At 40.2% G+C, this 18,563-nt stretch overlaps 1 protein-coding gene across 2 annotated transcripts in view; it reads left to right on the forward strand.

The window, feature by feature from the left end:
- sf3b3 (splicing factor 3b, subunit 3) overlaps nucleotides 1–18,563 on the forward strand; it is a 33,285-nt gene that overhangs the window by 3,652 nt on the left and 11,070 nt on the right. For both annotated transcript variants that reach the window (XM_067588742.1, XM_067588741.1), the window contains exons 5-21: nucleotides 473–645; nucleotides 918–1,059; nucleotides 1,612–1,724; nucleotides 2,104–2,241; nucleotides 3,431–3,534; nucleotides 3,680–3,845; nucleotides 4,180–4,275; nucleotides 5,144–5,216; nucleotides 6,911–7,062; nucleotides 7,681–7,836; nucleotides 8,352–8,507; nucleotides 10,064–10,207; nucleotides 10,746–10,868; nucleotides 11,106–11,260; nucleotides 11,629–11,803; nucleotides 12,777–12,982; nucleotides 14,045–14,201. In XM_067588742.1, coding sequence (XP_067444843.1) covers nucleotides 473–645; nucleotides 918–1,059; nucleotides 1,612–1,724; nucleotides 2,104–2,241; nucleotides 3,431–3,534; nucleotides 3,680–3,845; nucleotides 4,180–4,275; nucleotides 5,144–5,216; nucleotides 6,911–7,062; nucleotides 7,681–7,836; nucleotides 8,352–8,507; nucleotides 10,064–10,207; nucleotides 10,746–10,868; nucleotides 11,106–11,260; nucleotides 11,629–11,803; nucleotides 12,777–12,982; nucleotides 14,045–14,201 — 2,429 coding nt within the window. The remainder of the gene's footprint in view (nucleotides 1–472; nucleotides 646–917; nucleotides 1,060–1,611; nucleotides 1,725–2,103; nucleotides 2,242–3,430; nucleotides 3,535–3,679; nucleotides 3,846–4,179; nucleotides 4,276–5,143; nucleotides 5,217–6,910; nucleotides 7,063–7,680; nucleotides 7,837–8,351; nucleotides 8,508–10,063; nucleotides 10,208–10,745; nucleotides 10,869–11,105; nucleotides 11,261–11,628; nucleotides 11,804–12,776; nucleotides 12,983–14,044; nucleotides 14,202–18,563) is intronic.

Raw genomic sequence — 18,563 nt, forward strand, 5'->3', positions numbered from 1 at the left:
GGATGTAAACCTAGCTATAGACAGACACATTACCAGCTCCACAGCAGCTAACAGCAGTTATAAGTCCTCTTTCCTCCTCTTGCTATTAATTAATTTGGACCGCCATCATCACGCAAATATCAAACACCTGTGAAATAAAATTTGAGTGTTTCTGACTTAGCAGCTATCTTAAGAAAATTGGTTACACAAATAACCTTCAGCTAAGCTTCACCGCTGTCTTTAACTACAGTTTGCTATTGGCGCATTAATTTAGAATGGCAAACAAACAAATCTGTCATAGATGTCTAGTTATACTGTCAGCTACTAAAAGTTAGTCCAGACCTTCCAGCCAATTAGAATTGAAAATTCTCAGTGTCAGTGGTATAAAATGACATTGTTTCATTCTTAGACGAAAGCCCTGTATATTAAAACATTTCTGTGAAATTATGAAATTAATCTTTGTGTATGCCTTTTCTGTCTTTCCCTTGTTTAGGAGCAATAGAGAAACAGAAGTTGGTTTATATTCTGAACAGAGATGCAGCTGCAAGACTGACCATCTCGTCTCCTCTGGAAGCCCATAAAGCCAACACACTGGTCTACCATGTAGTAGGAGTTGATGTGGGCTTTGAAAACCCCATGTTTGCCTGCCTTGAGATGGACTATGAGGTATGTTCATGAAATATAAAGGGTTTGTCTTTTAAATGAACACACACTGCCTGTTTGATTACGAAGGATTATCACACACATCAATGTGTTGTAGATGTGATGAGCTTGTCATGTCTCTTCTCTGACAAACACTGGAGAAAGATTTAACACCTCTGATCTGAGCACACAAGTTCATTTTCAAGCATCAATAGTAACCAATTATCCTCCACATTAGTTTTGTACATTTTCATTGTTATTTAAACATCAGCTTTGTCGATATTTGCTCTTTTCAGGAAGCTGACAATGACCCGACAGGAGAAGCCGCCGCTAACACGCAGCAGACGCTCACCTTTTATGAGCTGGACCTCGGTTTGAATCATGTGGTCCGTAAATACAGTGAGGCTTTGGAAGAGCATGGAAATTTCCTTATCACTGGTAAGTAAATGGGCAAAAGCAGTTGTACTCATCAGGGCTGAAACTGTAACTGCATCAGTTATCACAAGCTCCAGGTGTTCGATTCAGCTGCATTGAAAACCAGCATACAAATACCTGCCACTCATGGCTGTAGACTGTCAAAAGTGAAGCTAAGAAAGAGGCTGGTGTGTCAAATTACACTAAATTGGGAAAATGTAAATGAAATTTAGCCAGAAATATCTTTAGCAATGTCTTATGATTAGATATGTTTGCAGGACAACTTTTATGTAGGTACGGCTGTAAGGTAACACACGCTGTTCCCTTATATTTCAAATGGTTTATTAAATCAGAGTGTTGTAGATGTGATGAGTTTGTCATGTCTCTTCTCTGATTAACAGTGGAGAAAGATTAAACATCTCTGATCTCAGCACACAAGTTTAATGTTTACGCTTCAAGAGAGAAGTTGAAGTTAGAGTAGTAAGGAGAAGCCTTGTTTTGGAAAACAGATATTTGCACTGCAGTGATCATCATTTTAGAAAGAACCCATCCCACTAACTGCTCCTCTCCGTCTAGTTCCTGGTGGTTCAGATGGGCCCAGCGGAGTCCTGATCTGCTCTGAAAACTACATCACTTACAAGAATTTTGGAGACCAGCCTGACATTCGCTGTCCAATCCCGCGGCGCAGGGTGAGTCCTAAATACACAGATGTACCATAAGAGGCACGCCCCTGTAGCCTACTGGTTAAGACGCACGCCACGTAACTGCGGTTCAATTCCACCAGTGGGCCCTTGTTGCATGTCATGGCCCTTCGCTCTCGCCTCATTTCCTGTCATCATTAATCTCATAAAGGCACAAAATGCCCCAAAAATGTTTTTTTTAAAAAAGACATATTTTAAAAATAAAAAAATCCTACTAGCATTACATACATCAAATGTGAACCTTTTCTTTACTGTGAGGAAGTGTTCATGGTGTAATCAGGTCACTTTCATCTCTGTATACACTTTTATTGTCATTGTTGTTTCCTAACCCCCCTCCTTTTTAAACTTCATTTGTCCCATCCTACAGAATGACCTGGATGACCCGGAGCGTGGCATGATATTTGTCTGCTCAGCCACCCACAAGACCAAGTCCATGTTCTTCTTCCTGGCACAGACTGAGCAGGGAGACATCTTCAAGGTTACCCTGGAAACAGATGAAGAAATGGTGAGCAAAGATGAAGGAGTGGCGGGTGCCACCTTAAAAATGGACCTTGTGATTTATCTACTCATTATTTTTTGTTAATAGATTAATCTTTACTCTAATCACATGTCTCACATTGCTTATTTAGTCTTGGGTAAAGTTAAACATACAACCCCAAGGTATCAGTTTACAGTGATTGAAATGGGGCTGGGCATCATTCTCTAAAGGTTATATCACAGTACATACTGCATATTGGACAGTAACAGTGTATATCACTGTATAAATACTATGACTTACATTTAGTATAGTGTATTAATTGAGTAAAATTAAGGCAAAAGCTACTTTTTGTCATGTGACAATTAAAATACAGTTTACACTGGAACAAGTGGTATGGCCATATCATACTGCATTTGCACTGGTGTGCATTAGGCTTGGACGGTATCTTTTATTAATACCTTAAAGGACACTATTTTTCGTGTCTGTCTTAAAACATTAGTCAGGTGCCCAAGTGAACATTGAAACAACTTTTACTTGCTGTATCATTTCTCCTGTTTGTTCAGACCATTGGAAGATCCCTTTTTAATGTGCTTTCAGTGTAAGTGATTGGAGACAAAATCCACTGGCTTTGTTTTGTGCAAAAACATATTCAAAAGTTATCTGAAGTTAATATGAGGCTGCAGCTATCTGCGGTAGTCGAATCAAATGGATATCTTCCCAAATTCCAGTCTTACAGTCCATCTCCTCAGCAAGTAAAACATGCTTCAGTGGTCATATGGACACCTGACTACTGTTTTAAGACAGACTTAAAAAATTGTGTACCTACCCTTTAATATCTTCCCAACATTTCATCGCATCTGAATCCCAAATATTCCCAAAGAGAGGCAGGGGACAAGTCCTGTAGCCTCACCAGCACAAGGCTGCTTGTCTGTTCCACCAGCAGCCTATATCATGGTGGACTGCCCTCTGGTGGTGCATGTTGTGCACTACAACACATCTCGTTAATGGAGTGTCTCTGTGTCATTTAAAGCAGTGCACGTTTTTGACAGTATTAAAAATCATACTTTTGGGATTTACAGATATTGTGGTATACCTTAGCACCGTGATAGCACCCAAGCCTGGAAGCATCCCAGTAGTCAGTGTTAAGATTTCTGTCGGTCAAATGATGGTGTAATTGTTTATATTATGTTCTGAGTAAGTCTGTGTTGTTTTCAAGGTCACAGAAATTCGGCTGAAGTACTTTGACACAATCCCTGTGGCAATGGCCATGTGTGTCCTGAAGACCGGCTTCCTGTTTGTGGCCTCAGAGTTTGGAAACCAGTAAGTGTCAGGCTGTACATCAGTGCGTCCAGTTATTTATCTTGTCTTCCTTACTCTTAGAGTTCATATCTTTTGCTTTCTTTTCAGTCACACATTTTCTCTTAAACTTCTCCTGCTCATGTTGTTCTTACTTTGTTTCCTTTAGTTACCTTTATCAGATCGCTCACTTGGGTGACGATGACGACGAGCCTGAGTTCTCCTCCGCAATGCCGTTAGAAGAGGGAGACACCTTCTTCTTCCAGCCCCGCCCCCTCAAGAACCTAGTGCTGGTGGACGAACAGGAGAACTTATCACCCATCATGTCCTGCCAGGTGTGTGTGTGTGTTGTTTCAGGTACCAATGAGATATGAAATACTGTATGATCCAGGAGGGCCAGTTTGAAAAATAAATCCATGTGTTGGAAGGCGTATCTGGGGCCTGAACGCTGCACAGATGTTAATAATACTCTGGCCTAAGAGTAAAGTAGCCTAAGAGTAAAGAAAGGTGGAGGAAAACATCAGGCTACCATCTCTTTGGGCCTGAGTAAAGAAAAGCACAGTCCTGGGAGCTGTATCGCTGTAACAAAGTCTTATTTAATTTTGAATTGAAGATGCATTTCTTAACTGACTCATTTTCTATTTTATTCCTCTTTTGTTTTTTTTTAAGATTGCTGATTTGGCCAATGAAGATACACCTCAGCTGTATGTGGCCTGTGGACGAGGACCCAGGTCTACTTTGAGGGTCCTTAGACACGGATTGGAGGTAAACGCACACACACGTGTATATACACACACATACATACAGGGACATGCACACACACTCAGCTGGCTGTGAAAGTGATGAATTTGTTCATGTCTCTTCTCTGAATAAAAGCTGAAGAGTCTGCTCATTATTCTGATCTCAGTACAAACAGAAGAATTTGGTGTTTGCTTATCAGTCTGCATCAAAAGTGTAACTTTGTGTCACTTCCTGCTTGTAAACATGAAACGAAACAATCATCGGTAGGTGTTTGTGATTCCATATGTGTTGGCACTGACAGTCTTATGAGGAGTAACGATCACACCTACGAGTATACACACTAAGCTCTGCTGCAGCACTTTCAGAGAAGATGTGTGTGTTCTGCACTCAACACATGCGCGCGCACACACACACACACAGTACAACAGAAATGCTTCAGTAAGGTTATCTTTATACTCAAGAGAATCATCATAATTTGCTCACATGAATGAGAATCTGCAGCCTGCTCGACATTAAATTGATTGGCTCAGGATGTGAATGTAGGAGAAATGTCTTGCTGGTCACCTGCAGGCCTCAGAACTGGTCCTGAGTCTTTGAACATTTCAAAGTAACTGGATCAAATACTGTAGAATCCCTCACAACACAATACAATATGTCTGCAATTTAATTGTTATGGGAGAAGGAACATTATGTAACCTAAGGATGCACAGAGTGGTTCTGGTGCAATTTGTGTAGATGGACTGCATCTCCACTTAACTGCTAGTTAGTATGTATTTATGTATTTACTACAAGACTTAAACATGGTGTAAAATGATCATCTGTATAGAGTGAATACATGTTTGAGTGAGTCTTTTGTTCTTTCTCCACTCCCTTCCCTACACGTCTGTATCAGGTTTCAGAGATGGCTGTGTCCGAGCTGCCTGGTAACCCCAATGCTGTGTGGACAGTCCGCAGACATGTGGAAGGTAATGACATACCTGTTTCACATACCTTTTTTCTAACCATTCATGAACTAAATTTACAACTTATATAGACACAGCATGCAATCAGCAAATGCCAACAGGGACTGGGCTGTGGTTAATGGGACGAGTGGAGTCTTAAGTTCACCTTAATGCTGTCAGACTGAAGGAATCTCACTGTATTGCTGTATTGATATCAATCATTACTGATGTAAACAGCCACTCAGCAGCATCAGCGGGCATAACTTATATTTAATTGTTGTTTACTGATAGTTTGTATATCTGCCTCTCAAACATTCTAATATTTGCTCATTCCTTGATTTTCATAACAGAGAACAGGTCCCCACTTGCATGCAGATCACTTTTCTTGTGTTTTTTGGTTTGGCACATGGAAGTGAAGAGTCTGTAGAAGTGTGGGAAGATGTTCAGTGCGTGTGTGTGCGCGCGAGCGCGCGTTTCTTCTTGAATTTATTTTGTGAAATAGTGCATTTCTCTGAAGTCAAATGGTTTTCACATTTTGTCACTTTGTTCCACCACAGCTGGTAAAGATCAGTCATTAGATGTGTGTGTGTGTGTGTGTGCGCGCACGCACTTTTCCCCTTGAATTTATTTTGTGTAACAGTGAATTTCTCTGAAGTCAAGTGGTTTTTCACATTTTGTCACTTTGTTCCTCCACAGCTGGTAAAGATCAGTCAGTTGTGTGTTTTGGGAGGGGGGGTTGTGTGTACTAGTTTTATGCAAATTAATTGACCGTGTGTCTGTAATATTTATGATATTTTTCATTATTGTTTATCTGATAACACAGTGTCAAACAGAGCATGCTTGCCTTCCTTGTTATATTCAAAAGATTTGTTATCCTCCAGAAGTCCTTGTGTTGTAAAAGCAGGGATTGTGGGAATAGTGGCGTATCATATTCAGGCCAGTATGGTAACAAGAACAATGTTTAAGGGAAGCAGTGGCCTTAAAGTATTAAACTGTGTGTTTTATAAATAATGTGAACAGACCGACTAGTTTCCGGAGTCTGTTGGCAGGCAAAGCAGCAGGGCTGCCTGCTCTTTTCCCCTCTGGATGGTGTCAAGCAAGCTGCGCCCACATGTTGGTGTCACCGGAAATTATCCATGCCAGGCCTTGTATTCAAACAGCCCAGCTTAATTCTCCTCTGGTGTAAAAAGTTTCTCATTGGTTGTCTTTGAGGAAAACAACCAATTGTTTTTGAGGAAAACAACCAATGAGAAATACATCCACAAAATATGATCCACATGCACTTCCAAGTGAAGGAAGTGAGAGTGTTGTTTCAGCCACAGACCTGAGGCGTTTTGGTTCAAAATGTGGCAGAGGTGGAACCCCAGCTGTGGCCTTCTGAACTTTCATTTATTTATTATATAAACAGGAGAATACTTAAACAGGTCCCGGGCCCATCTACCTCATCTGTGTGTGGGAAGCATGGGCTAGGAGTTGAACCATGTTAATTTTAACAGATGTTTCTTACACAAATGTCATCCAAAGCGGTCTTTATCACAAGTCTATTCATGTGAAATGAACAATGTTTTTTATGGTAATTTCTGATTACCTTGCGCATCATCCTACTATAAGATCATTTTCATGAATTAATCATTTATTCATCATATATATATCCTCAACCCAGTTTAATCAGCATTATTTTTCTAACCAGTGCTCCTTTGCCGTCTTCTTTTAATTAGATGAGTTTGATGCCTACATCATTGTATCTTTCGTCAATGCCACTCTGGTTCTGTCCATCGGGGAGACTGTAGAGGAAGTGACAGATTCTGGTTTCCTGGGAACGACGCCCACTCTTTCCTGCTCACTGCTCGGTGAAGACGCCCTGGTTCAGGTGAGCGAAATGCACCTTTAACATCTTCTCTCAAACCTGTAAGCAGATTGAACAACTAGGGTCCCTCCACAAGATGACGTAAAGTTATAGAGTTACATACAAGCAGTCTTGACCATTTTATTACTACTTCCACAGATTTCACAGATTGCTTATCCAGATGATCTTTTAGAGAGGTTTAAATGTTTGGACGTGATCAGTCATCGCTTACTATCCCACTGGTTTTGGGGAACAGGGTTGAGACAGTTTGTTTTCAAATCAAGAATCTGTCTTCACTTTGTTTTATGAGGCAGAGGTTAACATCTAAAACCTGTTACAAGGAATGTTACACATGTAAACCCATAAATATTTTCTTCCTTTTTGTTTGTCTATGACTGTTTGCCAAAATAGTCTTTAAAGCAACACAGATGACTCTGACATCTTGTGTGTCCTGATCCATCTGGGAGCTGTGAGTTTTATTACAGAGCTGTATTTGTAACAGATAACACAAGATGAATTATTTGATGCTTGAACAATAGTGAATACAAAGTAAAACCATCAGGAATTAAACCAACCCACTAGTTTGTTTCAGCCTCTCCTTGTTATTTCTGCTGCTCAGCCTCTCCCTGCTTCTCCCTACAGGTGTACCCAGACGGTATTCGCCACATCAGAGCGGACAAGCGTGTGAATGAGTGGAAGACTCCTGGCAAAAAGACTATCGTCCGTTGCGCTGTGAACCAGCGACAAGTGGTTATCGCCCTCACTGGAGGGGAGCTGGTGTACTTCGAGATGGACCCGGTAAGAAGGACAATACTTTTACCTATTATTATGTTTCCTCAGGAAACAGACTATTCTTGATGATCTTGATGAGTAAAATTAAGTTTTTGTGAGTTAATAAAATTCAAATTATGATAAACTAGAGTGTGTAAAGTACTTGAGAAACCAAAGTAAAATTGTGTTACTGACAAATACATGTTGAGCATTTCATATCTTATGCTGCTTAGATTTCATACTTAGGTCATAGTTACCAGTTTTGAACATTAACATTTTTAGCTTTTAGTCAACAAGTAATAGATCTCAGTGAAATCTCTCAAGGATTTTTGGGTGCATCTACTACAGCAGACCTCACAAAACATATATGTGGACTTGATGACATTGACAGAGACGCTTGCTACACTTGATGTTTGAAAAAGTGCAACCTCAGAAATGACAGTGCAGTTGAATCTAAATGAGGTACCAAAATAAACACAGGAACACTACAGCTGCATAGTAATACTGTCGCTCTCATCGTCTCCGTCCTCTTTTGTCTCTAGTCTGGCCAGCTGAATGAGTACACAGAGCGAAAGGAGATGTCTGCAGATGTGGTTTGTATGAGCCTGGCTAACGTTCCTCCTGGTGAGCAGCGCTCACGATTCCTGGCTGTGGGACTGGTCGACAACACTGTCCGCATTATCTCCCTGGACCCTTCGGTATGAATAAATACATTTGTTTATGTACTAGACTCTTGGCAAAGCTTTTCTTTGTGCCAGAGAAACTCCATCCAGCACAGCTGACACACCAAAATTATAAATTGTGTGTTTTTATGACACATTTCACTTTGCCTTACCCAGTCTTTAAATGGAAAAATGTTAATGTAGAAGGCAGTTATTGACAGTTTTATTGGTCAGGCTCTAATGTAAGTAAATATAAAGTAAGAAGTAAAAACCACATTAGTAACTGTTTTGAAACTATATATATAACAATTTCACTTAACTAAGGTTGTTTAGCTTCAGGTCATTGTGAAGTAATCCATGTTTGTTCAAATATCAGTTGAGACCCTGCCCTCTGGAAAAGCAACATGAAATTTGGCACCCTGTTTTCACTGCTCTGACGGATGACCGGCACAGTAGCCTTTGCCCTTAAGATAATTATTTTTAGGTTCATGAGAGAGTCTTACTTCAGATGAGACACAACCACAATAATCTGAAGCAAACCAGTCAAACCTATATTTACCCATAAAAAAGAACAAAAGACAGTCCGCAGCCCAGGCAGAATGTTAATAGAGTGGAGTCAGGCATTGATATACTCAAGTATACCAGATATTGTTCATTTACCTTTATGATTTAAAGTTTTCCATTGTGTATTTTTAAAGATTAGTGAATCATGTAAAAGATATATTTTGAATATTTTTAAATTAAATGATCCAAATTTGCTGCAAAACATGGCTGTCAATCATGTCTACCCTGGATCCATCAGATTTAAGTTTTGTTTAAAATGCTTGAGATAGAATATGACAGGGTCTATATGTCTGTTAATTGCATGTGCAACATGTATGGTGAGAAATACTAAAATATTTACCAGTATCCTGATGGATTTTGCTTGGTTATGTAATGTTGCCAAATCTCTGACAAGGATTTAAATATGATGTGTGAGGTGTAGCTTGACTGAAAGTGAAAATGTCTATGGAAACACTGAGTAGAATCTGATGACACATAGCTATCATTGCAATATTAATTATGGTGTTTGCCATGTTGCAAACCAGCTGTTTGAATTCCAGTTGATTTGCTGGTTTTCAATCAGCAAACCAGCTGTTTGAATTCCAGTTGATTTGCTGGTTTTCAATCAGCAAACCAGCTGTTTGAACGTAACTTGGAATCAGGACCCCCCCCCGAGCAGTGCCAAAATTTCAGTAACTGGCCCCCTAAGTGGGGGCAGTGTAGTGGGAACAAGCGCAGAACCCAAGATAAAGGGTCATTAAATTCCTGAAGTGGAAAAGGCCTAATACACCACCTTTCACCAAACCCTGTAGTTTAAACATGTGGAATCAATGCCCACGTTCATTGATACTGATTATTCCTAAAAGCTCTAATTAGCCCTTAATCAGCCACTTATAAGTAATTGGTTTCCAATGTCTATATCACTTAATATGTTTTAAAGAGAGAGAACTACTATGTGTTTGTGTATGCACCATAGTGAAGCCTTTAGATAATGTGAGGGACCTGCTGCAAGTTGATGTTTTAACACCTTGATTTGTCCTCACATTCAGGACTGCCTCCAGCCGTTGAGTATGCAGGCCCTGCCTGCCCAGCCAGAGAGTCTGTGTATTGTTGAGATGGGAGGGGTCGAGAAACAGGATGAACTTGGAGAAAAGGGAACCATCGGCTTCCTCTACCTCAACATAGGGCTTCAGGTATTATTTCTCATTCACCTAACTGAATCTTGTTGAAGTTTTCTTGATAAGAAGTTTTGTTATGTTGTAATGGCAATGCACACATAAATCACACCCCTGTATAAATACAGATAAGACATTCATATTTATGTTAGCATCGACTCAGATTGCTCTTGTACTTACTGATAGATCACATAACACAGGCACACTTGGTCATGTAAGTATAGGAGCACGTGTCTTATTGGTCATCCAGGAAGAATATTTCAGCTATAATATGACATTTCTCAATAAATACCGTATATTCTTATTTCTCTAAGAATATCTGCAGCCACCTATGGCATCGAAGTTTTAAATCATTTTAAAATCATCCTATCGTAATCGATAAAGATGGAGGTGTCAGCAATGAGCCATATAATACATGCACCCACTAATTGGTGTAAAAAAAAAAAAAAAAAGTCTATATTAATTTATCATTCTTGAGTTGGTTTAAGATTTAACGTGATATGGATTTTAGATTATGTCATCTAGTAATGTGTGTGTGTTCAATGTCTTTTCTCAGAACGGTGTGCTGCTGAGGACGGTGCTGGACCCAGTGACCGGTGATCTGTCAGATACCAGAACACGCTACCTGGGGTCACGACCTGTCAAACTCTTCAGAGTCAGGATGCAGGGACAGGAAGCTGTATGTCACTCATAAACATTTTCACATAATCAGAGAATATGCTCTATTACAAAATTCTTTGTTTGTTTGCTCACATACAAGAAATGAATGAATGGTCTTTATGCTGCTGATCAGACCACGTTAACATTAAATGTTAAGTTCATTTTAAAGAAGAGATCATTTGTGATTAATCAAGAATGAGTAGATTCATGGTTGTTGCAGCTGTAACCTATTGTCTCTGTCTTTTCTCACTGACAGGTGCTGGCAATGTCCAGTCGCTCCTGGCTCAGCTACTCGTACCAGTCTCGCTTCCATCTGACCCCTCTGTCTTATGAGACTCTGGAGTATGCCTCTGGCTTTGCCTCCGAGCAGTGCCCAGAAGGCATAGTGGCCATCTCCACCAACACACTGAGGTATATAGACATGTTTGCATATAACTTGAACAGCACTAGAAAGTCAAGGATAGTTTGACATTTTATTTGGAAAATCCTGAGAAGTTTGTACACTGGTTCAGCCAAGAGACGCAGATGTCTGCTGTCTCTTAAGGAAAAGAAGTAGTCTTGAACTATCTCAGTCGCCATCTCATCCAGTGTTGCTGCTTGCTGTTAACAGCAGCACAGCACTCTTGTGTCCATATTTCTGCGCTTTAAGTGTTAGGACCCATATTGCATAAGCCAGAAGTTTTTGCTCAGTTGAGAAGCATAGAGCCCCAAGTTCAAAATGATTTGTAACTGTTTGTCCCTCTTCCTCATCCTCTCTCTTATCATTATCTGTCTTGCAGAATCTTGGCTTTGGAGAAATTGGGAGCTGTCTTCAACCAGGTGGCCTTTCCTCTGCAGTACACCCCCAGGAAATTTGTAATCCACCCAGAGACCAACAACCTCATTTTGATCGAGACCGACCACAATGCCTACACCGAGGCCACCAAAGCTCAGAGAAAGCAACAGATGGCTGAGGTATGAAGTATATTTATTAGAGCAGTGAGATGGTCTGTTGGCTAGTGAAGTTGTGACCAGAGGAGAATTTTCCACTTGGGGAGATGATATTATTCTAGTACAAGGCAAGACTTGATCGTTTGTACAGACACCTCTGTACCTGTGCTCTGTCTCCTGGGAGACTGGTCCACTGTCAGTACCCTTTGAGTTTCCTGTGGAGCAGGTTTGGTCCTGCCTGTGTCAGAAAGGATCACACTGACCTCGTACCCGAATGCACACCTTTAACAGAGCCTGACTACACAAAGGCATAATGAGTAAGAACTTACAATCTCTGACATGGTTTAAGTCCAGGGGTTTTGATTTAGAGTACAGAGACCACCCAGGCTGAGCATCAGGACCACCTTTCTGACATGCTAGTCACTTTAAGCCTGATTGTAGCTTAGATTTTATGTTGAAGAGATTGATTGTGGTCAGAGCAGAGTTCAGCAAGTACATTTGGCCAGTTTTTCAGTTTTGATTAATGTATGTTTACAGAAGCAGGGAAGAGACATTTAAACTTAGAGTTTGAATTTCCTAAATTCTTGTAATAATAGAATAGATAGATTTATTGATGCTTTTGGTTTTTGCAGTGGTTTCAGTGTGGGTCATTGCCTGTGGAGGGATCATAAAGTTAGCCTGTTTGAGCAATTAGCCTAATTTAGCAAGGCTGCAGGAAAAGCCAATGCCTCATTCAGACCAGTGTTCAGGGGTCTGTCTGTTTGGATCCCATCATATACCATCAATATCTTCCTTCCTCCTGACCAGGCCTGCATGCAGGTCCGACTCTACCCGTCTTTGGTCAACTGGTGTTGGTGGCAGTGGGCTTTGTCTCAGTATGTCCCACTGAATGTGTCCAGCACCTGGTGATAGGGGAAAAAATGTCTCAAACTGTTCAAAATGCCACAGCATCCCTCCAGCTGACTTCTTTTGTTGTTTGTTGCTGTTGCCCCTGCAGGAGATGGTGGAGGCTGCTGGCGAGGATGAAAGAGAACTGGCTGCTGAGATGGCCGCTGCCTTCCTCAATGAGAATCTCCCAGAAGCTATTTTCGGCGCACCTAAAGCTGGAGCGGGGCAGTGGGCCTCGCTGGTGCGACTGGTCAACCCCATTCAGGGTTCAACACTGGACCAGGTGCAGCTGGAGCAGAATGAAGCTGCATTCAGGTGAGCAGCTTCTGTTTCTTGATTTTGTCCAAGTGGAAGATTAGACGGTTGGTTGCATTTAATGAATGAATGACCAGACAAATAGTGTGGGAAGCAAAACAAACATTCCTCAGTGTAGTGTCATGTACAATATTACTGGCTATAAAGGAAGGGGAGTTCAGCGTTTTTAATTAATAGGTGGGGGTGTTTGTTTACTGTCGGATGCAGCGAAGCTTTAACTGTAATGAAATGATGCGTAAACAGGAAGGAATGGAACAGAAGATAGTGGAGGGACGATTAGAGATTAGATAAGATATACGCTGCTACTCTGCATTACTCAAGGTTTCAGTTGATACTGAGAGTGGCGTGGGTGGTGTTAAATGAAGTAATGCAGTCCAGACTCTGATCCTGGACTGTTTCCTTTTTATTTCGCCTTTCACATTGATTGACAGCTTCCAAAACTCCCGACATCTCATAAATTCTAGCTGGAGATTTTCCTGACTGTGAATTTAACTGGCAGCTGCCAAAGCTAAATGTTGGGCTGCCAAAACAGAACAGTGAAGTTTTGGGGCATAAAATATCATTTGAAAAATCATAGTTTTGTGTGTTTGGTGATGGATTGCATAACTCAGAAGAAAGAAATGGTTCTGCTGGTAGAATAAATATAATAATAAGAAAGAGAAAGGTATTAGTCAAATAGCAAACCTTATGTTAGTAGTGTCTTTTCTTCTTTTCTATTTCTTACATTCATCAGTTTGATTTAGTTGGAATGCTGCACTTTTGCCATATTACTTAATTATTGTATTTACATTACATTTTTACATACAGTATATAACATTATCAGCTGTCTTAGTAAGCAGGTAACTTGCACTCATACCATGGCAGTATAAAGTTTTGCAGACCCTGTAGCTTCCTTGAATGCTTGATATTTTAGTGGAACTGATGTTCTGAGGAAATGTAGCCTTTCAGTTTTCATCATTTGTTATAAACTGGCCGTTTGTATATTTTTATGTTAAAGCATGGCACAGTAGCCCATATCTCACACCTTCTTTACCTCTCTTTTTTTCCTCTGATATTTTTCAGTGTTGCAGTGTGTCGTTTCACCAACACAGGAGATGATTGGTATGTTCTGGTTGGCGTGGCCAGAGACATGATTCTCAACCCGAGATCAGTGGGCGGTGGCTTCATCTACACCTATCGGCTCGTCAGTGGCGGGGAGAAGCTGGAGTTTGTGCACAAGGTGGGCTCGATTGACACGTACCACACGGAACTTGATTGTGACTCACTCTCAAACTCACTCAGTTTCGTATAGCAGACAAACGGAAAAGTGAAAACTGCCGCTGTATCATTTGCCTGCAGGTGGTGCAAGTGTAAGAAAATTGCTGCAGTTGTTACTTTCTCTGTCTGCACAGATAGTGGAGTCTAAACTGCTGCACTCGCTGTTACTTTCCTTGGCAATAGGTGGCACAGATTGGACTGGCTGCACATTGTTGGTTTCAGGTGCTCTGTCAGTTGAAAGATTATTTTATAAAAAAGCAACACAAAGAAGATTGAATAACTAAGCAAAAAATGCACATATTAAATGACATGGTAATTTAGTGTGGGGCAGAGAGTGTTAATTGTCTGAGGAGACTGTGTGCCGTTATTGAAATGTGTGTAACCAGGTCATGGTCTGAGGTGGTTACTAATATAAGGATTGGATTCCAGGGAGGAAGGGTCATCAAACTGCCCCAGGCAGTACCACCCCCAGTAAAATTTTGATGACACTAAACACAGAGGTTACTGCCCCTGGCGCCACGCACTGATCCCCGGGCAATTCCCCAGAAACTCGAGCAGGGTGGAGACCATCAGGGTGAATCAGCCCACAGACATTTGTTACCTGATGTGGATTAACAGGGAAGTGAGTCATGAGTGTTGTATTACATGGCGGTGTCAGCCAGTTGAAGTTAGAGGAATTTCCCAACCACTTAACCAGATATGACGTTTTCAATGAGTCTAGTTAAACACACATTATTTATTGATGCACATACACAGATTATTCATACACAACAGTGCTGGCATGATATGCTCATTACCGGATTCGATACTTTCACAATACTTAGGTGACGATTCTTGATTCAAAACTGATTCTCGATTGAATGAATAGAAAAGGGGGCACTACTTTCACAATATACTTCATGTTCATCTCGCAAAGGTAATTATTTAGTCATTTAACAAAACATTCTTGCAACCGAAGATGAACTACAAGATAACTAGCGTGTGTGCGCTGTAGACTGTCGGGGTGCTGCTCTGTTCTTGCAGTTGAGTTCTGCCTTTTTTGTTCTGTCAACATCACGTTATCAACTAACATCTAGAAAATCGATTTTTGACATCTGTGAATGATTCAGAATTGTAGGAGATAAAAATCGCAATTCTTATGTGAATTGATTTTTTTTTTTTTTTTCCACCCACCCCTAATACACAAGTTGACATACTACACAATCTCACAGTGGCACATAAATGAATACATCTGACCACACTGACTACATTACCAATAAACACTCAGTTGTAGAGATTTTAAAAATTGTTGCTCCTGCATTTTTCAACAGTACTCCTCTAACTGTAGTTTTACCCCTTGACACTACTTACACCAAGAGCTGACACCAAAGTCATCTCTTGTTACTTCTTACATTACGTCTTTGGCCTCACCCATAGTTGGGTTTGGGTGGCTGTTTTTGAACACTGCACTGACTGAGAGTCCAGCTGTGTTTTAAACTGTAAAACAAAGCAGCCGATGTTTTTGAAAACATCCTTAACTTAGCAGCAATTGTCAATAATTTTATCCATGTGTATCCCTTCATATTAGCTGCGCATTTTTATCACAAATCTGTCCTACTACTGCTCCTACCGGCTGACCCACAGGTAACCCACATCATCGTCAGCCTGAAAACACATCATGAAATGTCATAAAATATGAATTTAACAAGCAGTTGAGGATGTGGAATAATAATGCTAATGGTTTGTATGTTGGAGCAATGTGTAACTGATTTTCACATAAATATTAACATTAATCAGTTGTTGCTAATAACTGATTTTTTTTTTTTTGCCAGATCCTGACAAAATAAGTTTCTCTATTTGTTATTGTTACTGTTTGTGTTCAACCTTTTTAATAAAGGCTTGACTTGAGTTAGATGTAAGAAGCAATGGTCCTACTGTCAAGCTACCGCTAAGGTGCATATTTATGAGAGGGCAGTAAAATAAGCACTTTTTTCTACAACAACAGACTGACCTAACATCATCACAGCATCTCAAATTGAGTCAAGCTAACATCGTTATGAGACAAGACAGCATCTGCAACAATGATTGTAGTGTAACCCCCCCCGCCCCCCCAGCAGTCCATTAATGCAGCAGTCCATAAAAGCTCCAGTCAAGTCTGGAGTCAGTCAGTTGCAGGGGATCAGCTACACAGTGACCAAAGCAAAGTAGCATCCTTTTTTAGCAGACATGCCATCCTTTCTAGCTTAAAGTTATATGGCAGGATTTATATTCCAGCAGGATAATAAAGCTTAAATGTGCCTCAAAGCAATGACAGGCCTGTTTGAAGACCAATCAAAAGTGAGCGCTGACTTGCATGGCTTTCTCTACTCAGTCACCGGGACCAAAGTAGAGCTACAACGATTAATCAATTAGTTGCCAGCTATTAAATTAATTGACAACTATTTTGATATTAGATTAATTGTTTTGAGTCTTTTTTTTTTTTTTTTTTTTTTTTTTTTTTCAAGAAAAAAAATGCAGAAATTCTCTGCTTCCAGTTTCTCAAATGTGAATCTTGTGCTCTGGGAAACAGTGATCAACATTTTTCAAAATTTTCTGACATTTTATCAGCCAAACAAGTAATTGATTAATTGAGAAAATAATTTTACAGATTGATCGATAATGAAAATAATTGTTAGTTGCAGCCCTTGACCAAACCCCACTGACAAATGGAAACATTTAAAAAAGAAACATGAAAATGTTATGACTATAATTTCTGTTCTCTTAAGGAGAGGAACACATAAAGTATGACCTTGATGATCTGTGGTGACGTATGTGAGGCCCCGCCTGCACATATATACATCCGTCGCAACGTCCTCCTTCAGTCCAATAGGTGTTATATAACATTATAACAGTCATAATCTGTTATTGTCATAACAGATTCACTTCAATTCACTTGGTACAACACATATAGTATGGGACATGTATTCATGCCCCACAGAGCAGCCACTGAACCAGAGTCAAACCTCCAGCACTCTAGTGTAGGGTCGGGCAAGTAATCAAATTTTATTTTCTATTACGATTTCGGCTTCCAACGATTATGAAAACAAGATGGAGATAAAACACATTCCGTTTCATAACGATGCTCTTGGGTGTCAGAGCAGCTGGGACAGCGCCGTGACAGACAGACAGAGCGGAGCTTATCCTCACAATTTCACACACAGTCAAATGTTCAGGGCTGCAGACTGACTTATTTAGACATCTACCACCTAGACCTCCACCACCTGGATGCTATTATTTTAAATTTGAGGACGCTTTGCTCTGTGTAATGATCTCTCCTTTCATTTAGTTCCACGGTGCCGTGCTTTCTCTGTCTGCAGTCTGTTGCTATGCACATGCTTACTTGTAAAAAGCTGGTTAGAAACCTGGTTACACGTTTATATGGCAGAGAATTGGTGTTCTCCAGGGAGTAAAATCTACCTGTGGAAACAAGGTTTCTGATTCACATAACAGTTAGGAAATCAGCTTTCTAGAGAAAACTGACTGTAACCTGGTTACTCAGGTGCATGTAAACACGCTGCATGATAATACAAGTCAATGATTTCTGTCATTTTAGTATTGATTACTCTCTACACAGCATGCATCTTCACAATCACTACAATAACATGATCTCAATCATTTTTGTCTAATTTATTTTTATTTATTATTTTTATATTATTTATTTAAATATATTTGTATATTCTATCATTTATTTATCTCAGTTTTTACATTTATTTGTTTTTCAGTTGATTTATATTTAAAATTCAAGGAAGTCCAGTTAAAAAGACAAGTTTTTTTAAAAAAGTTCAATAAATGCATGATGTTTCCAGAGTCAAGGAGTAATCGTTTTAAATAATCATGATCTCAATATTGACCAAAATAATCATGATTATGATTTTTGCCATATCGAGCAGCATCATAGACCTAGCAGAGAGGACGGAGTGAGCCACCGAAGGGGTCGTGACATCTAAATGATAAAACTGAACAAAAGTGTGTGGTGATGACCAACTGGCTGAAGTACAGATATCACTTACAGATGGCCTTTTAAACAAAGTCCTGACCTGCAGCACTGTTGGGGAGGGGCAGTCGCCCTCTGGTGTGCCGGAGGAGAACAACATCACCTTTCTGCCCTGGTTTATTTGATTTGCAGTGTTTTGAGTACAAAATGCACAATTTATTGGATTCAACAATTGAGCATTCAGGATATTCATGCAATGAACATACACTGAGAAAGTGACAAACATTGGGAACACTTGGTCACCTGAGAAATATTGAACACAGCCAAACTAGGGGCTACAACCTGAGGCAACAAAAGTTGTGCTTGAGAGAC

The sequence above is a fragment of the Thunnus thynnus genome, chromosome 5 (genome assembly GCF_963924715.1).
Source record: "Thunnus thynnus chromosome 5, fThuThy2.1, whole genome shotgun sequence".
NCBI lineage: Eukaryota > Metazoa > Chordata > Actinopteri > Scombriformes > Scombridae > Thunnus > Thunnus thynnus.